Source organism: Schistocerca cancellata, chromosome 5 (assembly GCF_023864275.1).
Source record: "Schistocerca cancellata isolate TAMUIC-IGC-003103 chromosome 5, iqSchCanc2.1, whole genome shotgun sequence".
Taxonomy (NCBI): domain Eukaryota; kingdom Metazoa; phylum Arthropoda; class Insecta; order Orthoptera; family Acrididae; genus Schistocerca; species Schistocerca cancellata.
In genome coordinates, this window is record NC_064630.1 from 151,748,984 (window position 1) to 151,776,029 (window position 27,046).

Here is a 27,046-nt window from a genome sequence, read left to right on the forward strand (position 1 = left end):
AAACAAGCGCACGCCATCCTCACGTACTACACATGCGACTTTTATGCTGCCTTTTTCCCACTCGCACTAACGGCTACGCCTCGTTGTGCCCTACCCGTCCAAAAACTTCGCGTCAGGACATTGATCAGTCTCGTATGCAATTCTCAGTTTCTTCCGTCACTGACGGGACGACACACAAGTTAGTTACCACTGCCCGCCCTCCTATAGGGCACAAGGTTAGACGCCCCAACCCTATTAAGTTACATGCAGCCCAGCAGCAAATTAACGAACTTTTGGAGGCAGGCATCCTGCAACTGTCAGACTGCAACTGGTCTTCACCGATCCACCTCGTCCTCAAACATGACAGTTCATTCCGAATGTGCAGCGACTACAGACGTTTAAACGCACTTACTGTCATGGACAATTACCTCGTGCCTAACATAAATGATTTCACTCATATGTTATCGGGCGCTACACTCTTCAGTGTTAGTGACTGTAAATGTGCCTACCACCAGATTCCCGTAGCACCGGATGATATCCCTAAAACAGCTATTATCACGCCGCTTGGTTTGTTCCATGCCGCTTGGTTTGTTCCAATACAACTTCATGCCATTCGGCCTAAAAAACATGGCACAAACGTGGTAGCATTTCATTGACTCCATCTTACGACAGTTCGTGTTTTGTTTCGCATATCTGGACAACATATTCATTTTCAGTAAATCAACTGAGGAACACGAAAATCATTTATCCATGGTCCTCCAGACCTTGAACTCCAATGGCGTCGAGGTCAACAAAGAAAAATTCCTGTTGCATCAGTCTTCTGTCACATTCTTGGGTTACACCGTCTCCACAGACGGAATACAGCCTCCCAAGTGCCGTGTACACACCATCACTTCACTGTCGCCCCCAGCTACTTACAAAGAACTCCGACGTTTCCTGGGCACAATAAATTACTACCGTCATCACCTGCCTTCTGCCGCTGCCATGCAGGCCCTGCTGACAGACTCACTGTTGGGTAAACAGATTTCAGGACTCAAACCCGTTTGCTGGACTGCACCTATGCTGGAGGCTTTCAATGCATTAGACTTCTTTAGCTCGCTTCGTGATACTCGCCCACTCCGACCCCTCAGCTGAGTTGTTCATCACTATGGTCGCCAGTGACATCGCAGTGAGAGCGGTACTACAGGAATGCAAAGCAGACTCTTCATTTCTTCTCTAAAATACTATCTACAGCTCAGAAGAAATACCCCTTCTTTTGATAGAGAACGCCTTGTGGTCTATTAGGCCATCAAACACTTCTGCGCCGACATGGAGGGTCGCTTGTTCTTCATTCTCACAGATCACAAACCACTCGCAAATGCTTTCTGCAACCCCCCACCCACGCGTGGATCCAACCCCTCGGCATTTCTGTCACTTTTATCTAGTCTCCCAATACACAACCAACGTTCGCTGCATCAAAGGCACGGACAACATCACCGCAGATTTTTTTTTGCGGATCAATACTATTTCACGCATCATTGACTTATCCAACCTGGCCGCCCCACAAGCCTCGACGAGGAATCTCAAGCTCTCCTCATAGACTCTGAAACATCCCTTGTGTTTACTAAAGCTAAATTCACTGGCATTGTGGACAAGGTGTGGTGCGACTCTTCTATCGGTACCTTACGCTCGTTACTTCCACCCCCTCTGAGCTGGCAGGCCTTCGACGCTCTGCATAACTGCGCCACTACACGGCTCGTCTCCGATCATTTCATTTGGAAAAATATAAAACGGGTCTGTCAAACCTGGGCACGCAGCTGTGCCCCCTGCCAACACAACAAAATTGGCCACCACACCACCCCACCACTGGGCAAGTTCGACATCCCTCCAGGATGATTTCGTCATGTACATATCGATGTTATCGGTCCTCTTCCACCGTTGGAGGGCCACAGATACATTCTATCCACAAGTGACCTCACGTCCTGCTGGACAGAGGCAGTCCCCTTACCTAACGTCACTGCCAAGACTGTGGCAAATGTTTTATCTCCTCATGGTTTGCTAGGATCGGTTGTCCGACCACCATCACCACCGACCAGGGTCGGCAGTTTGAGTCTCCCCTGTTCATCATTTTATGTAACGTCTGCGGCATAAAGAAAATTCACACCACAGCCTACCACCACAAAGCAATGGCTTAGTGAAATAGTGGCACTGCACTCTAAAAACGGCACTAAGGTGCCACGACTGCCTCTGGTCTGAAGCACTTCCATGGGTACTGCTCGGCCTCCGTTCAACTTTCAAGCCCGACTTACAGGGAACTATCTCAGAATTCGTTTTCGGAGAGAACTCTGTCCTACCAGGGGAACCCATTCAGCCTCAAGTACCTGAAGACCCTCCCCCCCTCCCCGGATTTCATAAGTCGTATGCACACCCACTTCAAATATGCACACCTACACCCACCTATAAGCCACTCCCCGACAGACACTAACGTGCCAACCGCTCTCAACACTTGCTCCCATGTAATGCTGAGAGACGATTCGGTCCAACCACCTCTGCAACCACCTTATCTCGGCCCCTTTAAAGTTCTCCGGCAGGGCAATACAACTTTCGACATAATTGTCAAAGACAGTCCACAAACTGTTTCGTTACACCGACTTAAACCAGCATTCGTGGACCCCGACGTCCCTCTGCTGGCTCAGTTTGATTCTCCTAACGACTCTCCCGCCAGTCTCCCTCCTGCTGTGAAGTCCGAGAATGTTTCTCCTCATGCCACCGTGCCGTTTTGTTCAACCGATGCCTCCCCATCACCTTTCGCGGGTTTCTCACGCACGTCACCCTCCACCCCGTGTGCGGGTTTTGCTGCTACCTTATTGACTACAGAGACACCCTCTCCCATAGTCACCCTGCTCTGCAACGTACCCCCCCCCCCCCCCCCCCACACTGTGTGGACAACATTTCAGTCATCACTCTTGACGACCGGGTTCTCATTCTACTCACAGACACCGTGGCCCCACCACCCAATGACCAGTTAAATGTCAGTGTTGTGCATAGCCTCACCCTCCCTCATGAGTGCGACCCGATGACAATTCGTGCCTTCATCTCGCCAGATGGCTCGATTAGCATCTGGGCTTGCCACACCAACACCCCGCCATCCGCCGTTCAACCCGCCTGCCCTCGGGCTGGCTGCCGCATCGTCTGTCCTTGCTGGCTCAAAGACTTTGGGGTGGACCTGCCTCCCATCACTCCACCTCCGCACCCCTGTCAGGGTGGAGATCCCCGTTGTGCATCTACCAGCTCGTACGACCACCAACAGCGTCAATGGCCACACGGTCTTCCCTCAAGACTCACATGCAGTACTCCGCATCGCGGGAGAAGTGGGGGGAGGGGGTGGGGGTAGGGGGGGGGGGGGGGAGCTGTGTGGCGTCGATAGGTCATATCGACCATTGACAACATTAATCTATGGGACTCAGGTCGCTCATACGAGCCGCCGTGTTAACTCAGTCTGTTCTTATACCTTGTAATGTGTGCACCTGTATGACAATTGTCGAAAATATGTTTATGCAGATATTAGTGGGGACAGTTTATTCCGTATACTGCTATTCGTACCCTATTCCCATACACCGTTTTTACAAGAAATTGTGAGACCTTGCCCTGAAGCCTTGCTTTGGTTGATGAAAGGCAGTAGCAAAAGAGATAAATCATCAGTTTTAACTTCTACTCCCTAAAAGCTGCAAATTGAAGGCTTATCTGGAAACAACAGAAAAATAAAAATGGGAAAAGTCAGCAAAAAAAAAAAAAAAAAAAAAAAAAAAAAAAAAAAAAAAAAAAAAAAAAAAAAAAAAAAATTAATTAATTAATTAATTTTTCAGCCTACACAAAAACAGAAAAAAGTGAAAGTGCATTGTCTCCCACAGAAATCCAAAATGAAGACTTCATCATGATCATCCGATACAGAATCTTACAATTATTCAACAAAAATCATAAGCTCATCCATGGGTCAGAGTGATCCCAGTGGCAGTGAAGCTGTAGTTGTGGACAGGAAGCCATTCATCAATGACTGCTTGTTGGTAAAATTAGAAAGGACTTGTAAGAAAAGTTAGGCCTACTTAACATAGGAGAGGCAGAATTGAAGATCAAGTTTAAATGGCCTCCAAGTGAAGACACCACTGTTGCTGACAAATATCAAATAGAGATGATTCTTCAACCTCTCATCATCAATACCAAAAATTATCATGTGACTAATTTCACTTTCAGAACTAATTTTGAAGGGCTTTCTGTTTCTCACAGTTTAAGTTTTTAACATGATAATGTTATTAACATGAGATTTTAAGTCCTGAACGAAAAAGTTTTGATAACAAAATCATGGTTTCAGTGTGTTGTTTTCCAGCTGAAATGTTCCCAATACCTTGATCAAGTACTCGCACAATGGGGAACTTGAACCACGATGTAAAGCATTTTTGTAAACACTTTCTTCATGGTTACCTATTTTCCAATTAGTGTTTTTAAATACATAGTTGAACCATGGATCTTGCCGTTGGTGGGGAGGCTTGTGTGCCTCAGCGATACAGATAACCGTACCGTAGGTGCAACCACAACACAGGGATATCTGTTGAGAGGTCAGACAAACGTGTGGTTCCTGAAGAGGGGCAGCAGCCTTTTCAGTAGTTGCCGGGGCAACAGTCTGGATGATTGACTGATCTGGCCTTCTAACACTAACCAAAACGGCCTTGCTGTGCTGGTACTGTGAACGGTGGTAAGCAAGAGGAAACTACAGCCGTAATTTTTCCCCGAGAGCATGCAGCTTTATTGTATGGTTAAATGATGATGGCATCCTCTTGGGTAAAATATTCCGGAGGTAAAATAGTCCCCCATTTGGATCTCCGGGCGGAGACTGCTCAGGAAGACGTTGTTATCAGGAGAAAGAAAACTGGCGTTCTACGAGTCGGAGAGTAGGATGTCAGATCCCTTAATCGGGCAGATGGGCTAGAAAATTTAAAAAGGGAAATGGATAGGTTAAAGTTAGATATAGTGGGAATTAGTGAAGTTCAGTGGCAGGAGGAACAAGACTTCTGGTCAGGTGAATATAGGGTTATAAATACAAAATCAAATAGGGGTAATGCAGGAGTAGGTTTAATAATGAATAGGAAAATAGGAATGCGGGTAAGCTACTACAAACAGCATTGTGAACGCATTATTGTGGCCTAGATAGATACGAAGCCCATGCCTACCACAGTAGTGCAAGTGTATATGCCAACTAGCTCCACAGATGACGAAGAGATTGATGGAATGTACGATGAGATAAAAGAAATTATTCAGATAGAGGAGGGTGACAAAAATTTAATAGTCATGGGTGACTGGAATTCAATAGTAGGAAAAGGGAGAGCAAGAAACATAGTAGGTGAATATGGAATGGGGGTAAGGAATGAAAGAGAAAGCCGCCTGGAAGAATTTAGCACAGAGCATAACTTAATCATAGTTAACACTTGGTTCAAGAATCATGAAAGAATGTTGTATACATGGAAGAAGCCTGGAGATACAGGAAGTTTTCAGATAGATTATATAATGGTAAGACAGAGTTTTAGGAAACAGGTTTTAAAGTGGGAGACATTTCCAGGGGCAGATGTGGACTCTGACCACAATCTATTGGTTATGAACTGTAGATTAAAACTGAAGAAACTGCAAAAAGATGGGAATTTAAGAAGATGGGACCTGGATAAACTGACAGAACCAGAGTTTGTAGAGAGTTTCAGGGGGAACATTAGGGAACAATTGACAAGAATGGGGGAAAGTAATACAGTAGAAGAAGAATGGGTAGCTTTGAGATATGAAATAGTGGAGACAGCAAAGGATCAAGTAGGTAAAAGACAAGGGCTAACAGAAATCCTTGGGTAACAGAAGAGATTGAATTTAATTGATGAATCGAGAAAAAACAAAAATGCAGTAAATGAAGCAGGCAAAAAGGAATAAAAACGTCTCAATAATAAGATTGAAAGGAAGTGTAAAATGGCTAAGCAGGGATGGCTAGAGGACAAATGTAAGGATGTAGAGGTGTATATCACTAGGGGTAAGATAGATACTGACTACAGGAAAATTAAGGAGACCTTTGGAGAAAAGAGAACCACTTGCATGAATATCAAGAGCTCAGATGGAAACCCAGTTCCATGCAAAGAAGGGAAAGCAGAAAGATGAAAGGAGTATATAGAGGGTCTATACAAGGGCGATGTGCTTGCGGACAATATTATGGAAATGGAAGAGGATGTAGATGAAGATGAAATGGGAGATACGATACTGCGTGAAGAGTGTGACAGAGCACTGAAAGACCTAAGTCGAAACAAGGCCCCGGGAGTAGACAACATTCCATTAGAATTACTGACAGCCTCGGGAGAATCAGCCCTGACAAAACTCTACCATCTGGTGAGCAAGATGTATGAGACAGGCTAAATACCCTCAGACTTTAAGAAGAGTATAATAATTCCAATCCCAACGAAAGCAGGTGTTGACAGATGTGAAAATTACCGAACTATCAGTTTAATAAACCACTGCTGCAAAATACTAACACGAATTCTTTACAGATGAATGGAAAAACTGGTAGAAGCCGACCTCGGGGAAGATCGGTTTGGATTCTGGAGAAATGTTGGAACACGTGAGGCAATACTAACCCTACGACTTATCTTAGAAAATAGATTAAGGAAAGGCAAACCTATGTTTCTAGCATTTGTAGACTTAGAGAAAGCTTTTGACAATGTTGACTGGCATACTCTCGAATTCTGAAGGTGGAAGGGGTAAAATACAGCGAGCAAAAGGCTACTTAAAATTTGTACAGAAACCAAAAGGCAGTTATAAGAGTCGAGGGCCATGAAAGGGAAGCAGCGGTTGGGAAGGGAGTGAGACACGATTGTAGCCTCTCCCTGATGTTATTCAATCTGTATATTGAGCGAGCAGTAAAGGAAACAAAAGAAAAATTTGGAGTAGGTATTAAAATCCATGGAGAAGAAATAAAAACTTTGAGATTTGCCGATGACATTGTAATTCTGTCAGAGACAGCAAAGGACTTTGAAGAGCAGCTGAACGGAATGGACGGTGTCTTGAAGGGAGGATATAAGATGGACATCAACTAAAGCAAAACGAGGATAATGGAATATAGTCGAATTAAATCAGGTGATGCTGAGGGTATTACATTAGGAAATGAGACACTTAAAGTAGTAGATGAGTTTTGCTATTTGGGGAGCAAAATAAGTGATGATGGTCGAACCAGAGAGGATATAAAATGTAGACTGGTAAAGGCAAGAAAAGCATTTCTGAAGAAGACAAATTTGACAACATTGAGTATAGATTTAAGTGTCAGGAAGACGTTTCTGAAAGTATTTGTATGGAATGTAGCCATGTATGTAAGTGAAACATGGATCATAAATAGTTTGGACAAGAAGAGAATAGAAGCTTTCCAAGTGTGGTGCTACAGAAGAATGCTGAAGATTAGATGAGTAGACCACATAACTAATGAGGTGGTGTTGACTAAAATTGGGGAGAAGAGAAATTTATGGCACAACTTGACTAGAAGAAGGGATCATTTGGTAGGACATATTCTGAGGCACCAAGGGATCACCAATTTAGTATTGGAGGGCAGCGCGGAGAGTAAAAATCGTAGAGGGAGACCAAGAGATGAATACACTGAACAGATTCAGAGGCGCTGATGATCTCGATGTTGAGTGCCCATAAGCCCCAACACACCACCACCACAGATTCAGAAGGATGTAGGTTGCAGTAGGTACTGGGAGATGAATAGGCTTGCACAAGATAGAGTAGCATGGAGAGCTGCAGTCTCTGGACTGAAGACCACAACTACAACAAGGGGGAAAATACAAGGTTTATCATGACAGTTTCAGTTTTGTTTAGGCACATAGCAAAAAAATTAAAGAGAAAAATGTGGCTTAACTATCCGACATTCATAATCTTCAGCTGAGAACCCTAAAAATGTTATGACTTCTTTCCTCTCAAAGATGGTTCTGAAGTGTGAGTTTACCAGAATGTCATGCTGAAGAGACTCTGAGTATAGCTTTTATCAGTAAATAATGAACCCCTGTAGCTGGAACAAAATGTTGATTACTTATTTGATGGACCAACTCAAAACTTTACTAAATCATGAACAATACACACTACTTTTGGCTTAGGCCTTAATTAGTGGTAAATTAAGTGAATAAAAGTTTGAAACTGCAATGCAGTCAGACTCACAAAGAAATATAGCATTAATAAAATTCATAGATTACATTGGGACCACTTGAGAAAGAATGACTATCAATGAAGAATTGCTAACCGATTCACTGACTGCTTTGGGAAGGATTTGGGTAATGGGTTAAAAAAGTTATAGGTGACAATACAGTCATTGCCAATATACTATTTAATATTTGAAGTCGGAAACATAGTATCAAAGAGCTGGAATTTATAAGGCAAAACCACAAATAAAAGGAGAAATATGTATGGTATATATCAAGGCGACTAACGAACAGCCTATTTAGTCTTATAAAGTGGAATAGCAGTAGTTTTACTACTGTTAAAGTGTTATGATATGTTACTAAAAGACCTCTGAAGCACAGCAAGTGGCAAACTACATGTGTGTCAATGTATTTTAAAATTTGTTGATACATTACAATAACTGATATGGGCGAAAAATATGAAACAACTAAGTTGTTATAAGGTTTTTGTCATTTTAATTTACTGCAAACTACTGTGCATCCTTTGTTACATTGTTGTGCCTCTCCAATAAAGTACACTGATGTCATAATAATGATATTAGTGCTTTATTAGACTTACTGATTAAAATGGTTTACTTTGCAACCTGGGTATATTTCCTTGTACGTGAAGTACTTGTCCCAGTTAAAAAGCTGAAGGGCTTGATTGGCCCCTCTTATTTCCCCTGTTCTTGATGCGACTGCTAAGGTGTAACCCTGAGCTTTCAAATGTTCAAGTACTGTTGGAACTTCGGGGTAGTAAGGAACTTTCCTTCCAGCGGCATCTACGACGTTTCCTGTACTTTTAACACATTGAAACGCGAGTTACTGACCTCTCCCGTAGATAATACTTTACTTATTTCTAAACTTTTCGAACAGAATCTTTCCGGACCAACCTGTTTCTTCGCAGCGGCAATGAAACGTGAGTATCCACCCAGAACGGCCACAACGTGTAATCTGTAACTCATTAAATAAACAATTAAGGCAATACAAAATTCTCTTACTTGTTTTAAGCAAATTTATATCATTTATATACATATATATATACACACGCTAGTGCAGGAAGGAGCTTATTGGAATCTGCCGCTGGTAATAGCGTTCTGCTTTTGGTATTTTAATTTATGCTACCAGCTTCTATTTTTCTCAGACCTAAAAAAATAGTGGATCTCACCTAAATCAAATACAATTAACTTTGGTTTCCTTTCTAAACTCATGCCTAAATAAATCCCGATAACTCACTTTGCGCAATGCTTTTTTATCTTATTTTTGTGACTCATACGCACTGTTGTAGGGATCTCCTGTCCATTTGATTGGTCGATAATCAAAGCTGGAGTCCACTGGCTATCTGCTTATGAAAATAATTTATTTTCTTCCTTTTCGAAAAATTATAATTCGACAGTGTTCCATCAACGGTGTATGTTATACTTGACCGGTTATTAAATAAAACAATTATTACTGATATTATAAATGCACTTCTACATCTTGTCTTTCAAGACAATGCGGGTAGTCATCATGAGCAATGTTTCAGCAAAAAATTGCAAGACAGTCATCAACAAAATATCATATCGATAGACTTTTTCAATGTAAATAATTTATGAAATCCATAGATTAAAATTTTTGTGGATTTCTTGTGGAATAAATCGTTAGCGTTTTATCTTCCGCGAATTTCTTCATGCTGAAAATTATGTGGCTGTCAGCACGTAAGATATGAAATAACTGTATTATGTTGTTTTATGTTTATTACAATGAACCTGTGAAGAACCAATAAACGGTTATCAACCAATATCCCAACTGTAGCTTACAGTCATTTAATAATCGACAGAAAGTGGTAACATTTAAATTTATACTGGTAAGCTTTTTAAGAAAAAATTTTTTAATATTAAGAGTAAATATCAGGTGTGACAATGATTTATATATTCAGGTGTCAAAATAGGATACTTTTCGGCCCATTTTAGGACGCACTTCGTTGCGCGGAAGCATCTCGATCCACTTGCCATTCGTGCGCGGAAGGAGCTGTACTTGGCCGCCATTAGTCCTTTATCCTGGTACGTGTGGCATCTAGAGTCCGGTTGTAGCGTGAGGGGTGATTTAAGCGTCAAGTATATAACATAAACAGGTATAAAGTACTAGAACTTAACATGCAAGTTCATTTTCAACAGTTTGTACAGGATTATGTTTTTATTTGCATGGTTTCCCATTGTATTGCGCATTATTGTGGCATAACGAACTCTGTTCGAACTGCGGTTGAATGTTAATTTTACTGATTTCTTTAAATTTCTTTTTACTACGTGTAGAGCAATGGAGAACGCTGCAAATGAAATGAACATTAAGAATGAAGAGGAACACGACCGGAAAGGCCAAAACCATGCCGGGCAAAACAATCATCCCGGTGGCGGTCGTGGTGAAGGCCGGGGCAATTTCGATGGCCGAGGTGGTGGATTTGGTGGTGGCAGAGGCAGATTTGCGAATCGTCCCAGAGACGACAACAGAGGCAGAAATCCTGATGTAAGTGTTAAAAAAAAATTTAGTTATGTAGTGCTAGTGACGAGATACAGTAAGGCTGGGGCCTATGCGGTATAGCATGTCCCCCCACCCCCCTCAACTCTTTTATTTTGTAGTGTACATATCTCGTTAAGTTTTAGGAACGCTGTTTCACGTGTATGTTTACAATTTCTATTATTTTGGTTCAGCACGAGGTGCAATGCCTGAAATGGATTTGTTTTTAAGATATTATTTAAGTAATCTTATATTCTATATCGGTTTGAAGTTATGTACGCATGTTATCGAACATTCGTCGACGATGGGCATAGTACATTGTGATGGGTAGTGCGTAAAGGAACTAATTGTAGAATAGTTACCAAGTAGGCTTGGTAGTTTATTGAAATTATGATCGTACTGTCTAGCTTGAAGGATTCAAATTACCCAGGGAGGTGGTGCAGTGCTTAGCTGTTAACATGCCATGCCCTTTTTCCTGTCCACTGGTGGACATACTTCAAACAGCACCCACTTGTGTTCAATTTTTTTTTCTTTTTTTTCCGAAGGAGTGCATTGCGTCCCTGGTTTAGTTTGAGTATTTTGAGCTGTTTAGCAGAAGACAAGCTTCTGGGTTCTGTGTGTGTTTATGCTTAAACACAAGCTGATGCTTTTACACACGCCCAGAGGGGTCAATTTTTCTTAGTTTGCTATTTTTTTAAGTTTCTTAAAAAGATAGCATCAATATTTCCTGTCATGACTATTGTCCAGTTGGATTGTGTGCTTTGTGTATTGAAAGCAGTGCGTTTTGTACAACCGCCTTTTTTAAATTTTTTAAGCCCAGAGGGGTAACATTCACCCCCTTTAAAATACTATAATTTGTTGGTGGCATGCCTTAAATATTTCTCATGCACTCCCAAACTTCAGCCATTTTACTTGATTTTTTTTGTTTGTGTCATTGTGGTTTAAGTGGCCGAGGGAGTATAGAGTTTTGACCCTTGTTCATAGACATCAATATAATCAAACGTATTTTGAAATGTGCTTCAGCAGTGGCACACTTCAGTACTACTAATACATGGCAGCTGGTCAATGTCCATAGTAGCAGACATTTCCGCTTGTGTTGTGAATGAATGCAGAAGTAAACACCTCCATAGTGTATGATGCACTCCAGGGACCTACTATTTCCTGTAAAAATAGGGGTATAAAAGAATTATGTGAGATTTCTGAGGTTTGATGAGAAGTTTGCTCTCTGTTTATGTTTACAGACATTAAGTTGCATTAGTTTCAGCTGGAACAAATTCATAGGAAACTGAATAGTATCACAAACCCAGATCAGACCTAACAATAGATTAGCATTTCTTTGCAAGTAAAACTACTACACTGAGGTGTAAAATCGTACCTCCTAACACTGTCGGACCACTTTTTACCAGTTGTTAACGCAGCAATGCATGGCTTGGACACAAAGTCCATTGCAGAGATGTTGAGCCATGCTGCCCTAATGGCATCCACAATTGTGAAAGTGTTACGGGAAAAAAATTTGTCGAATAGACCTTTAGATTGTCCCGTAGCTGTTGGATGGTATTTGTTGGTTGATCTGGGTGGCCGGCCATTCACTCACTGTCGAGAATGTTCTTTAAACAAATTGTGAAGATATGGCCTGGTAACATGGGGCATTGTCATCCACAAAAATTCCATTGCTGTTCTGGAACATGAAGTCCATTAATGGCTGCAAATCGTCTTAAAGTAAACGAAGTCAGCCATTTTGAGTTAATGATCGCTTCAGTTGGACCAGAGGACCCAGTCCATTTCATTTTGGAGCCACTACTAGTTTTTGGGTCCATGGCTTTGTAGGGCCTTCACCACACTTAAACCCTATCACCAGCTCTTACCAGCTGAAATCGCAGCTTATCTGATCACGCCACACTTTTCCAGTTGTCTAGTGTCCAACTAATGTCATGATCTCAGGAGAGGTGCTGCAGGCAATGTCATGATGTTCGCAAGGCCACATTCATTGTGTGCTGCCAAAGCCCAGTTAATGCCAAATTTTGACGCATTTACTAATGGGAACACTTGTCGTACATCCCACATTGATTTCTGCTGTTAGTTGCAGTGTTGCTTGCCTGTTACCAGTGGCAACTCTGAACAAGTGTTGTTGCTCTGTCAAGTGAAGGCATTGGCCACTGTGTTGTCTGTGGTGAGAGGTAGTGCCTGGGATTTGGTATTCTTGACACTCTTGTCACTGTGGATCTCAGAATATTGAATTTATTAATGATTTCAGAGATGAAATGTCTCTTGCATCTAGCTCAACTAGAATTCCATATTCTAATGCTCTCAATTCTCGTCATGTGATCATAATCACTTAGGAAACCTTTAAACGAGTCACCTTAGTACAAATGACAGCCCATTTATACCTTGTATACATGATACTATCATTGTCTGTATATGTGCCTATCACTAACACACAAATTTTGTCCTCTCAGTGTAGTTGTCCGCTCACACAATTTGACTAAAGTCTGGCAAGTATGGACACATGACCCATGTTTATGTTTAGTGATTTTGCTGTTCCTTATTTTGTTTATAGCTCTCATGGCAAATGAAAACAAAACAGATTCTGCGGATGAAAGTTGGCAAGTGAATTAGAATATGTTCACATAATTAGGGAAGGCTAAAATGTTATTAGTCTGTTCTGTGATTTCTTATTTCCATGTGTGGCAGTCAAGCATTAATGGCCTCGCAGAACAATGAAGTCATATTTGTCTTTGCTAAAGAAATTTGGCTTTTATTAATCTTTCTGCTGAGGCAGTCAATTTGAAACGGTGTTTCATTCCACAATATTGGCTAGTTTAAACTGTTTGCTGAATTTAAAATGCACTTTCTCATCTTGTGGTATTATACCATGACACAGAACCAAACATGAGATAATCAAAAAACCACACTGAAAAGCTTAATATCAGGTTGGAGCCTACTTCACTATGAATCTGCACGTACAAATGTGCACGTCAAGCTAAAGTACGCATTCTAGTTTGGTTTATGAAATTCCAATGCTCTTGGAGTATCCTCTGATGTCCTGTTTCCTTTATGACGTAAGATCTCTAAATGCTTTGGATGTACAAACACACGGGCTTCCTAAGTCATCATACCTGTGCAACCCTGGAATGCTTGTTTTCTGGCACCTAGCAATTGCTGAAATGGAACTATTTCTAAGAGGTCACAGGAAGATATTGTGAGCAGTGGGTTGAAAAGTGCTACTTTCAAAGTAAATTTCCTTTCATGCAAGATGACTTACACTACATGTGAGAATAATCACAGGACCACCCGCTTAAAGGAATTTGGTCCCAGAAGACTACATTTGTCATCATTTAAGATTTTGTTGGCACATTTGTGTGATGTCACTTAAAGTGCAACACACAAAAAAGATCAGTATTATATGTGAAAGCTTAGCTTTTCTTGTAGCTACACTACATATATTGACTTAAACCATTGTTTTCTAATTGTGTGTTCATGCACTATAGTGACATTGCTACTGGCCGACTACATCATGTGTCCTATGCTTTGAAAATCTGCAGTTATGGCCGGCGAGATTGTGCAACATGAGCCATTGTTGTTACAAAAGCACAACACAATTTCAATGCTTCAAAAACTAATATGCTATTTGGTAGAATTTGAATTTATACTTACATAATATGAAAATGTGCAGGGTATTGTAATAAGAAAATACGCAGTGTAGATGATGCTGCATTAGAGGGCAGGGAAGGCTGGACGTTGTGTTTCTGTGGTGCACTGACATATACTCTGAAGAAAGAAACCAAAATTTTAGTGGTAACAAAGAAATGTCACATGGAATGCAATTTCTAAACAAAATATGAATAAAAAAGGTGTGATGCTCTGACTGTAAAGTATTAGCATGACATTGTGGTAACTAAAGTTTCAAATCATATCACTGTAAAGAATAAGTCTTGAAGTAGGGAAACAAACAAGAAGCCTATACAGATTTGTGAAAATTGCCTATTGAAACATGCTATAGTGACATATTAAGCCCAAAAACTCAGGATCCTGATATCTGAAGAAAAGAAAGATTGAACACATGGAGCTTCTCTACAAACTTCATGAAATTGAAATGGACAGTCAGGGTGAGGAAAAAATAGATTTGGAAAGCAGTCTCCATTCTAACGGATTCTGGGGTGTATGAAATTCCTGCATTTAAGTCTGTGGATATATATACATATATACGAAAGGATATGGGTTTTAAGGGAGAGGGTAAGGAGTCATTCCAATCCTGGAAGCGGCAAGACTTACCTTAGGGGGGAAAAAGGATAGGTATACACTCGCTCGTGTGCGCGCGCCCACACACACACACACACACACACACACACACACACATAAGCAGCGAGCAGACATACGTAAAGGCAAAGTGTTTCGGCAGAGATGTCAGTTGAGGCAGAAGTACAGAGGCAAAGATGTTGAGTGGCAAAGTGATGTACGAGGGGTGGCAACTTGAAATTAGCAGAGGTTGAGGCCTGGTGGGTAACGAGAAGAGAGGATATACTGAAGGGCAAGTTCCCATCTCCGGAGTTCTGACAGGTTGGTGTTAGTGGGAAGTATCCAGATAACCTGGACGGTGTAACACTGCCAAGATGTGCTGGCCGTGCACCAAGGCATGTTTAGCCACAGGGTGATCCTCATTACCAACAAACACTCTGCCTGTGTCCGTTCATGCGAATTGACAGTTTGTTGCTGGTAATTCCCACATAGAAGGCTTTACAGTGTAGGCATGTCAGTTGGTAAATCACGTGGGTGCTTTCACACGTGGTTCTGCCTTTGATCGTGTACACCTTCCGGGTTACAGGACTGGAGTAGGTGGTGGTGGGAGGGTGCATGGGACAGGTATTACACTGGGGGTGGTTAAAAGGGTAGGAGGCAGAGGGTGGGGGAGGTGGTTTGGGGATTTTATAGGGATGAACCAAGAGGTTACGAAGGTTAGGTGGATAGCGGACACACACACTTGGAGTGGGGAGGATTTCATGAAGGATTGATCTCATTTCAGGGCAGGATTTAAGGAAGTCGTATACCTGCTGGAGAGCCACATTCAGTCTGATCCATTCCTGGAAAGTATCCTGTCACAAGTAGAGCGCTTTTGGGGTTCTTCTGTGGGAGGTTCTGGGTTTGAGGGGATGAGAAAGTGGCTGGTTATTTGCTTCTGTACCAGGTCGGGAGGGTAGTTGCGGGATGCGAAAGCTGTTTTTAGGTTATTGGTGTAATGGTTTAGGGATTCAGGACTGGAGCAGATTCATTTTCCACAAAGACCTAAGCTGTAGGGAAGGAACTGTTTGATATGGAATGGGTGGCAGCTGTCATAATCGAGGTACTGTTACTTGTTGGTGGGTTTGATGTGGACAGACGTGTGAAGCTGGCCGTTGGACAGATGGTCGGTGTCGAGGAAAGTGGCATGGGATTTGGAGTAGGACCAGGTGAATCTGATGGAACCAAAGGAGTTGAGGTTGGAGAGTAAATTCTGCAGTTCTTCTTCACTGTGAGTCCAGATCATGAAGATGTCATCAATAAATCTGTACCAAAATTTGGGTTGGCAGACCTGGGTAACCAATGATTCCTGTAAGCGACCCTTGAATAGGTTGGTGTATGAGGGGACCATCCTGCTACCCATGGCTGTTCCCTTTAATTGTTGGTATATCTGGCCTTCAAAAATGAAGTAGTTGAGTTAGGATGAAGCTGGCTTACATAATGAGGAAAGAAGTTTTATGTTGGGTAGCAGGTGATCGGCGTGAAAGGAAGTGCTCCATCGCAGCGAGGCCCTGGACGTGTGGGATATTTGTGTATATGGTTACAAGGATGGTTTCCAGGGGTAACTGATTGGGTAAGGATTCCATGTGTTCGAGAAAGTGGTTTGTGTCTTTGAAGGATGGGAGACTGCATGTTATGGGTTGGTGTTGATCTACATAGGCAGAGATACGTTCTGTGGGGGCTTGGTAACCAGTTACAGTGGGATGGCTGGGATGTTTGGGTTTGTGAATTTTAGGAAGTAGGTAGAAGGTAGGGGTCTGGTGTGTCGGTGGGGTCAGCAGGTTGATGGAGTTACGTGAAAGGTTTTGTAGGGGACCTAAGGTACTGAGGATTCCTTGAAGCTCTGCCTGGACATCAGGAATGGGATTACCTTGGCAAACTTTGTATGTAGTGTTGTCTGAAAGCTGACGCAGTCCCTCAGCCACATACTACCGACGCTCAAGTACCACGGTTGTGGAACCCCTGTCTGCCCCAAGAATGATGGATTGGTCAGCCTTCAGATCATGGATAGCCTGGGCTTCAGCAGTGTTGATGTTGGGAGTAGGATTAAGGTTTTTTTAAGGAGGATTGAGAGGCAAGGCTGGAAGTGAGAAATTCCTGGAAGGTTGGGAGAAGGTGATTTTGAGGAAGAGGAGGTGTGTCCCACTGTGATGGAGGACTGAACTGTTCCAGGCAGGGTTCAATTTGTATAGTGTCTTGGGAGTTGGATCATTAGGAGTAGGATTAGGGTTTTTTTTCTTCGTGGCAAAGTGATATTTCCAGCAGAGAGTAAGAGTGTAGGACAGTAAATCTTTGCCGAGGGCTGTTTGGTTGAGTCTGGGAGTAGGGCTGACATGCCTACACTGTGAAGTCTTCTATGTGGGAATGACCAGCAACAAACTGTCCATTCGCATGAACGGACACAGGTAGACAGTGTTTGTTGGTAATGAGGATCACCCTGTGGCTAAACATGCCTTGGTGCACAGCCAGCACATCTTGGCAGTGTTACACCGTCTGGGTTATCTGAGTACTTCGCACAGACACCAACCTCTCAGAACTCCGGAGATGGGAACTTGCCCTTCAATATATTCTCTCTTCCCTTTACCCATCACGCCTCAACCTCTGCTAATTTCAAGTTGCCACTGTTCGTACCTCACCTGTCATTCAACATAATCTTTGCCTCTGTACTTCTGCCCCGACTGACATCTCTGCCCAACCTCTTTGCATTTACATATGTCTGCCTGTGTGTATATGTGCGGGTGTGTGGGGGGGGGGGTAAGGAAAAGATAGATTGTTGCTTACCATAAAGATAACAGACATGCATAGCTAAGACACTTCGGCATAGCCTCCATCAGAAAAAACCACACACACACACACACACACACACACACACACAAAAGACTGGCCATGTGGATTGGAATGCAACTGTCACATAGAATGGAAGCAGCAATGTGTTTCTACATGGCAGTTGCATTAGGGTCTGAGCTGTTGAAGACTGATCACGTGTGAGGTGTGTGTGTGTGTGTGTGTGTGTGTGTGTGTGTGTGTGTGTGTGTGTGTGTGTGTGTGTGTGTGTTCTTTCCTTACAAATGCTACGGCCAAAAGCCAATGTACAAGTCTTTTAGTTGAGCCTGTCTCCAACTTACATGTCCAACAATCAACTGGGAAAATAGTAGTTTTGTTAATGGTAGGTGAAACAATAGTAAGTGCATTTTGTGTAAACTACCTTGAAGATAAGTTACAAACCCCACCCATGATGGAAGTAGTGGCATCTAAAGGCAAGTAGACATTACCTTGTTGATGATGTGGACATCAAAACTGATGTCAGTGACCTTGTTCAGGGTGTATACGGCCCGGGAGATCCGGGAAAAACCCGGGAATTTTTTCATCCGGGAAAAACCTGGGAATTTTTTAGAATTCCGGGATTTTTCATTGTTTTAGATTTCAGTTAGTTTTGTAGGTTTGACGTGTAAGATCAGATACGCTGACAAAGAACTTTAGTCCACTACTGCTGAATAATACTGCAGCAATGAAACATAAATCAGAGAATAACACCAAAATAAAAGTTTAGTTGGATAGAAAATGGGTAATTTACACAATGCACAGACCAGTTTGCCGACACCGAAAAGTGTCAAAGGCTTTAGATCGAAGATTATGCAGTACGTCCGTAACAACTAACGTGCATTCGATGTGCGTGACGTCACAATTGTTTAAATTTCTAACAAATCACCAGAAAATATTACGAATAGTGGCTTAAGATGCGTTACTTTCAAAGTAAATTTCCATGCAAGATGATTTGTTACGTGTGAGAATGTGCAGTGAATTTCTTAAATCACAGGGCGTTATAACTCTCATTCAAAACGTAACACTTTGAGGATCAGCCATTTGAAAACTGTCGGGCCCAGAAGATAAGTTATTTATGCCACTATTTAAAATTTTACCAGCACATTTGTATTTGATATGACTTAACATGTAACACACACTAAAGAAAGACCGAGCTTCAGGTTAATTTTCATATTTAATGTTCTTTCATAGATAAAAAATTATGCAATCGATGCCAAAAAGTGTAATTGACCTTCAAAAAAATGTGCATAATGTGTTACTGAGCAATGTCACAAGTCTCTTCATGCCAGAACACTTCAACTTTTCTACGCAACTGATAATCATTTTGGCACGATTTTAATTGCCAATTTAGAGCCTGTTAGTAGGCCTACGGACTTCCTATTATTGTATGACTAATAAGTGGATGCCAATAGACGATGCAATTCTCGTTCGTACATACACATCTGCTTAAGAGTTAACCGGTGTAGAAACACACTTAGCTGAGTTGAGCGAGCTCGGCGTAACTTCGTAACGTAGGCGCCGCGGCCTGTCTTTCTCGTAGGCCTCATGCTCTTAATAACTGCCGTCATTCGCTAGCGAGGTCACGTGAAATGAGCTATGACTGGCTGACAAAAGTGCATCGCTCAACGCAATCTCTATTTTAGAGTTTCGGAAGCTACCGTGCTGTAATTTGTGGAATTTGTGTAAATACTTTCGCAATACGAAAATAGTTCTCGCATCAAACCACTTTCCAAACGCATTGTTTTTCCAGGATTTCGTTTCCTAAATTGGTGGGACGTCCTCCGCCGGTATAAGACCTTTACGATTCAAAGGACTGATACGTTTTATAGCTCCGAGGTTAAGTATACTGTTACTTAACCCGGATGTATTTTCACCCGCTTTATACGCAATTTCATCCGGGAGAAATTGTGTTTTTTAACCGGGAGATCCGGGAAAAATCCGGGAATTTTTTTTTCTTGTCCACGTAGACACCCTGTTGCAGTTTCGGCAGCAGCAATTATCAAATTACGAAGCACAACTAAAACAGGCAGAAAGATAAGTGTTCAGTAAACTAGATAAAAGATCACTAGTGTCATATCTCAATGAGAAACTTGAAACTTTCAGCAAGAAACTTTCAGCAAAGGATTATAGGAACTCTGATCAAAGCTGACCATGCACTGGAGAGGTATGTACCTAGCTGAACAGTTCATAATGGAAGGGACCATTTGTGGTGTAGTCACTGTAAAGAAACAGATTACTGCGTAACAGGTGTAAAACAGTGTAGGGCCATAGAGATGCCGAATGAAGTTTTTTGCCTGTAGAGAGCAATGTGACGCCTTCAGTGACTACTGCAGCAGATTATTGTTAATTGATCTTTCACAGAACCCAAAGAAAGTCTGGCCATTTGTAAAGGCTGTTAGTGGCAACAAAGTTAGTGTAAATTATATAGCGAATGAAATAGGAACTGAAATTGAGGGTAGCAAAGCAAAAGCTGAAATGCTTGACTCTGTTTTAAACGCTCCTTTACAATGGAAAACCCATAAGAATTGCCCCAAGTTGATCCTTGAACCACTTAAAAAGAGATCATGTGAAACTCAACTCGCACCTTTTTCACATGTGGTACTGAAAGCATTGGATCAAGGCAGTCATCCAGATGAAGTATTTCTTGATTTGCAGTAAACTATATAAATTTGTTGTCAAAAGTACTGTCATATGGGGTATCAAGTAAAATTTGTGACTGGATTTTAGGAGTTTTTGGTATGGAGGGCACTGCTTGTTATCTTGGAAGAAGAATTGTCAGATGTGGAAGTTTTTGGTTTGTACCTGAGGGAAGTGTGTTGTGACAATTGCTGTTGTATATTAATGACCTTGTGGACAATATTAATAGTAACCTGAAATTTTTTTGCAGATAATGCAGTTACCTATAATGTACTATCTGAAAGAAGCTGCATAGATATTAGTCAGTTCTTGATAAGATTTAAAGTGATGCAAAGACTGGCAGCTTGCTTACATGTTCAGAAATGAAAAATTATGCTCTTCACAAAACGTAAAACATAGTATCCTATGATTAAAATCAATGAGTCAGTTGGAATTGGCAGTCATACCAATACTTGAGTGTAACACACCACTTTGTTGGGATGTGAAATGGAATGATCACGTAGGCACAGTTGTGGGTAAAGTAGGTATGAATGGTCTAAAAGTTTATTCTGGGGGAGTGATTGCTTACAGATACTAAAGGAATTGAACTGAAAGACTAATGAAGATAAAAGTGAACTCTTGAGAGAGTCTAAAGTTAAAAGAGCTTAGTTCAAATGATGACTCTAGGATTATGCTACAAGCCCCTGCTTATTGCCCATGGAGGGATCATGAGAATAAGATCGGAATAATTGCTACACACACACACACACACACACACACACACGGTGGCATTCAGATGGTCATTCTTCCTACACTTCATATGTGAATGCAATACACAGGAACCCAATAACTGGTACAAAGGGACATAACTCTGCCATGCATTTCAGTGGTTTGCAGATTGTGGATGTAGATATAGAATTCATCTTAGATCTTGATGATGCAAGCATTTGTGAACAGTGGTGCATCACTTTTCATTCAGTGTTATGGGTGCAACTTAAAATGATTTTTTTTTAACATTTCTTGAATGTTGATGTCCGTGACTGATAGATAAGTCACTCCAAAAGAAATGCACACTATTTTTTAAAAATCCATCTTCAATTCTACAGGTTTGAAAGTTTTACAGTGTGCAGATACATCCTTTAGGAACAATATTTTCTTTTCTCCACATAATTTCCATCCATTTCAACTGCCTTATGCTATCTTCAAACCTTGATCCATGAAGTCTTTCAGTTTCCCAGAGAGATAAGTCGCATGGTGCCAGGTCAGGACTGTAAGGCAATGTTTGTGTTGTCAATCCGAGTTTTGTGATCACTTCATGGTTTTTTGACTGACATGTGGCCGTGCATTCTTGTGCAACAGCAAAACATCCTGCTTTTGCCGATGTGGTCAAATACGACTCAGTTGAGCTTGAAATTTCTTCAGTGTTGTCATATATGCATCAGAATTTATAGTGGTTCCACTTGGCATGATGTCGACAAGCAAGAGTCCTTTGGAATCGAAAAAAACCATAGCCATAACGTTCCCAGCGGAAGGTGTTGTTTAGAATTTTTTTTCTTGGGTGAATTTGCGTGATACCACTCCATTGATTGCCTCTTCGTCTCTGGTTAAAAATGATGGAGCCATGTTTCATCACCTGTCACAATTCTTCCAAGAAATTAATCTCCACCATTCTCGTACTGTTCCAAAAGTTTGCTGCATACTGTTTTTCTTGTTTCTTTGTGAGCCACTGTCAACATCCTGGGAACCCACTTGGCACAAACCTTCTGTAACGCCAACACTTTCAGTATTCTGCAAACATATCCTTCCCATATCCCAACGTAGTGTGACAATTCGTTCACTGTGATGCGTCTGTCAGCTGTCACCAATTCGTTAACTCTGCTCATTGTCTGGAGTGTGTGCAGTACAAGGCCTGCCGCTGTGAGGACAGTCCTCAATATTGCCGTGCTCGCTTTCATCACGTAACCTGCTTGCCCACTGACTAACTGTACTGTGATAGACAGCAGCATCTCCATACACCTCTTTACCGAGCCGGGTGGTGCAGTGGTTAGACACTGGACTCGCATTCGGGAGGACGACGGTTCAATCCCGCGTCCGGCCATCCTGATTTAGGTTTTCTGTGATTTCCCTAAATCACTTCAGGCAAATGCCGGGATGGTTCCTCTGAAAGGGCACGGCCGACTTCCTTCCCAATCCTTCCCTAATCCGATGAGACCAATGACCACGCTGTCTGGTCTCCTTCCCCAAAACCAACCAACCATACATCTCTCTCAACCTCTTGTGGATGTTTCCCACTGTCTCATTTTCACAGCACAGAAATTCTATGACAGCACATTGCTTCTGACAAACGTCAAGTGTAGCAGCCATCTTGAAGACATGCTGTGACGGCGCCACTCACGGGAACAGGTTGAACTAAGTTTGAAAACAAGCAGGAAGGACGTATCTACGTACTGTAAAACTTTCACACATGCAGAATGAAAACTGTATTTTTACAAAAATAGTGTGCATTTCTTTTGGAGTGACCCTCGTACATCCCATAGACAGTTCTCTCTGCATCTCCTGGGCATTTATTTTGTCACTCTCCTGATGCACTTGTTAAGTCATTAGGAGCAAGTATTTTTCCTGTCATAATTGTTAAGGCCACACTTTCAATTGAGCCTTACTAAAGATTGAACTTCCGATGTCACAGTCAAGGGGTTCCTTGTGAGAGTTGTTTGCTGTCAGTTGCAGGGTACAGAACAGAGGCAGGAGCTGAACAGTAGAATTTAACCACAGTGTGATCAGTGGAGACCAATGCCAGATTATCATAGTGAAAAACAGTGATAGAACAGAACCAACCACTGTAATAGCTGTACATTCCCTAGTGAGAAAAATGAGTGGGCTGGACCGTCTTAACACAAGCCTGTTGCAAGGCAGAACTTGCCTACCATAATACCAGCAACTGCCACACTCCTACCTGCAGTGTATACCTGTCAAAGAACAACAGATTTGCCCTTTCTATCATCCACCTGTGATCTCCAATCCGCCATTCTAGTCGGCAGATGGATCCACACTGAGAAGTGTTCACTAGAATCTAGATCTGTAGCCACTTCCCACTGAACAGTCTGGACACACAGTTGAGTGCAGCATATAAATAGCCCTGTTAAGAGCCCTCTTACCATTAAATCTGTGATGGGGGGGGGGGGGGGGAGGAGGAGGAGGTTGCAATAGGAAGTTTCCCTTCTAACAGCCACTCCCCAGGCCCATTCGGTTGTTCTTTGACAGGTATACACTGCAGTATAGTTGACAGGTTATTTTTGAATAAAAGAATTGTGACACAGGAGACGGTGGGCCACATCACTTGAGAGATCTAGAGTCCATCCCCAGTCCAGTAGCAACCTCAGATGACGGCCTGTACCTTGGTTGCATAAAGACTGTTGATTGGTCACTGAGCGAGATGGCGCAGTGGTCAATGCACTGGACTCGCATTGGGGAAGATGACAGTTCAAACACGTCTGGCTATCCGTATTTAGGTTTTCTATGATTTCCCTAAATCACTTGAGGCAAATGCCAGGATGGTTTCTCGTAAGGGGCATGGGCGCCTTCCTTGCGTAATCCGATGGAACGATGACTTTGCTGTTTGGTCCCGTCCCCCAAGTTGGCTAGAAGTAGATTGGCAATCAGGGCCAGACGAACAGCTCTGCGGAACTTCAAACACAATCCAACAGCAGAAAACCCTCATGCCTTCACATCTGTGAGGTGAGTGATAAAAGAATGGAAGAGGGTTTCTGGGAAGGAGTTAAGACTTCCATTAGTCGATCCACTTCCATTGCACTGTTTTGGGATTCAATAAGATGGATTTCAGACAGTGGCAGTACACGTCGCTTTACGGCCTAGTCAGGTAATGGGATCTTAGTGGACGTGCCCGAAGACATCTCTGGTTTTAGCTGAACACTTTTTTACTGTAACTACTTCATCCAGACAAGCTCCTGGTTTTCTGGTTTCAATAGGACTGCGGAGATTAGGAAGCTCAATTTCTTATTGGATAATGAGGAAGTCTACTACCTTCCATTCTCCATGAGGGAACTGAAATTGGCTTTGTCTGCAGCCAGAGACAGTGCTTCAGGACCTGATGAGATCCATTATGCCACGCTTCATCTGTGACCTGAAGTGAAAGTACAGCTCCTTTCTTGTTTCACTCAGATCTGGTTTGATGCACAGTACCCTGTGACTTGGGAGGAGGCAGTATTCCATTCTGGAAACCAGGCAAGGACCATAGTGCCTTCAACAGTTACTACCATACAACTTACCAGGTGTAAGATAAACTGCTGCCTCATCTCTCTGCTCAAAGCCCTAGATCACCTGAGATGCTCCCAATGCGGTTTCAGGCACTACCGTTTCACCCTTGACAACTTAATTCTACTGGAGACGGTGATACACGAGTCCTTCTTACACAAAAACCATTTGGTTTGTGTGTGTTTTGACCTTGGAAAAACTTAGGATACTACTTGGAGATACATCGTTTGCCAACTTCTTGAATGGGGACTGTGTGGATGCCTGCCACTTCTTATCCATTCCTTTCTCTAGGACTAGCATTCTCGATGTCTTGTTGACGATGCCTTGTGATACTGCTATATTCAAAGAATGGGGTCCCCCAAGACAGTGTCCTCAGTGACACATTGTTTGCCATTGCTATCATGGCATTTCCTCCACAGTAAGGGAGACCTGTCAGATGCTCTTTGTTTGTGGATGACTTTGCAATCTACTCTTAGTCTGATCTTTTAACAATGAGGCAGCTACAGCTGACCATTAAGAGGCTGGAGACCTGGGCCAGGACAACTAGTTTTTGGTTCTCACCGAAGAAGATTACACACATCAATTTTAACCATGCTCATCGAAGTTTTAACCAACCTATGCTCACAATGGGGGACAATATTGTGGTTTTCATGAAACTGTGCTCTTTTTGGGAATTTTATTAGACTTGAAATTAACTTGGCTCCCACACCTGAAAGACATACGAACAGAGGGCTTCCAGTCATTAAATGTTTTAATGGCTTAGTTGAAAAACAAGAGGAGCTTTCAGTTCCCACCTCCAACAGTTTTCTAGGGCATTTGTTCCATTATGTTTATATTATCAGAATGGTCTACAGATCAGCCCATACTTCCTACCTCAAGATGTTAGGCACTGTCCACTATGAGGGCATTCGTATACCGATTGGAGCCTTTTGGACCAGTCCAGTTTGGAGTCCGTGTGCAGAGGCTGCCGAATCACCACTCTGGATTTGGTGACGTATCTTTTGGCCATTGTGTGTCACCTCAATCAGCATTTAGTGCAGTGTCATAGGCATTTAGTGCATTGATCTAACCCACCTTTGAACAGCTGTTCAGCAATTAGGCCAATGTGACCAAGCTGTTTGGGATACATGCTACTGACTGTCTAAAGGATCTATCAGACATCAAAATACACAGCCAGGGATGGAACACATTGCTGCCGTGGTTTCTTCAGAGGCCCAAATTGATTTTAAGCTTGACAATACAGGAAAACTTGTACTCCAGATTTTTACAACTTCATTTTCATCCATTTTAAGTACATACTACAGTTTTATCCTTGTTTCTGCAGATGGGTCCCAGCAAAAGAATGTCCTCAGTTCTGCTGTTTTCCCTGATATGGTTTTGAAGTGAGTCTTCTGGAACAATTTACAAATTTTGATGATGTGGAATTATATGGCATTCTGATGGCACTATAAGATTCAGACATCACCATACAAAGTTTGTCTGTTTCAACTCGCTTAGTGCACTGCAAGCACTTCACCAAATGTATACAGTAGACTAGCTGATTCAGCTCATCCATGACTCCTTACAGTGGCTCCAACACTGACAAAGTGGTGATCTTTTGCAGGGTACCTGGCCACAGTGGGATACTGGGAAACATAGTAGACAGAGGTGCCAAGGAAGCATGTTGGGAGGGAAGGGTGCTGTCCATCACTGTTCCATCCCATTGCATGCCATCATCCTATTTTCTGACACACACACACACACACACACACACACACACACACCATGCATCAGTGGGGTGACTGAATGGTTTCAGATGACAGAAGTGTACTGGTCACTCAAATAGACCACACAGACATGGCTGACTTCATGGCAGCCTCACTGCTGGAAGGAGGTTCTGTAACCCATTCTCTTACCCATTGGACATAGCTGTTTAATGCATGGCTTCCTCCTCCAGTAGTGGGAGAATCCACCACACTGAAGTTCGTGGCATGCCACTTCCAGTTCAGCATATTTTGGCGACGTGTGTCCTATATACTGATATTAGAGCAGCCCTTAATTGTGATGGAGATCTGTGTGCCATGTTAGCAGATATTGGTTCCAGTGTTAGGAATAGTGAAATTTTTTGAACTGTCAGGCCTCATCCCCAAATTGGTGAGGAAGGGAGGCAGACTTAATATATTGTAAACTGCTTAGCATGTGGAACAGCCTTTGTACCCAACCTTAAGATTAGCATGCTGATTTCTTGATCATGATGTTGAATGCCCCTCACCACAAATCACCACCACCCAATGATTAACTATGAGTATAGGTGGAAGTGTACTATCACGACGTTTGGCTGTGAACAAACTCCTGTTGCCACTGTCACCTTTTGCAATGTGAGGAAAGTTTGTCCTCATTAGGAT

The 27,046-nt window shown here is 42.3% G+C and overlaps 2 protein-coding genes across 4 annotated transcripts in view; one reads left to right on the top strand and one right to left on the bottom strand.

The window, feature by feature from the left end:
• Positions 1–9,904, bottom strand: part of LOC126187493 (magnesium-dependent phosphatase 1-like) — a 42,379-nt gene extending 32,475 nt beyond the window's left edge. The window contains exons 1-3 of one of the 2 annotated variants that reach the window (XM_049928606.1): positions 9,438–9,904; positions 9,077–9,135; positions 8,764–8,977 (exon numbers count right to left, since the gene is read on the bottom strand). In XM_049928606.1, the coding sequence (XP_049784563.1) occupies positions 8,764–8,977; positions 9,077–9,135; positions 9,438–9,457 (293 nt within the window). In that variant the 5' untranslated portion in view covers positions 9,458–9,904. Of the gene's footprint in view, positions 1–8,763; positions 8,983–9,076; positions 9,138–9,351 lie in introns of both variants that reach the window. The other variant, XM_049928605.1, reaches the window with a different exon arrangement.
• A 237-nt stretch (positions 9,905–10,141) lies between these two features.
• LOC126187492 (hrp65 protein-like) overlaps positions 10,142–27,046 on the top strand; it is a 159,886-nt gene continuing 142,981 nt past the window's right edge. For both annotated transcript variants that reach the window (XR_007537747.1, XM_049928604.1), the window contains exons 1-2: positions 10,142–10,296; positions 10,475–10,685. Coding sequence is in view for 1 of the 2 variants with exons in the window: in XM_049928604.1 (XP_049784561.1) it covers positions 10,479–10,685 (207 nt within the window). In the remaining variant the exon portion in view is untranslated. The remainder of the gene's footprint in view (positions 10,297–10,474; positions 10,686–27,046) is intronic.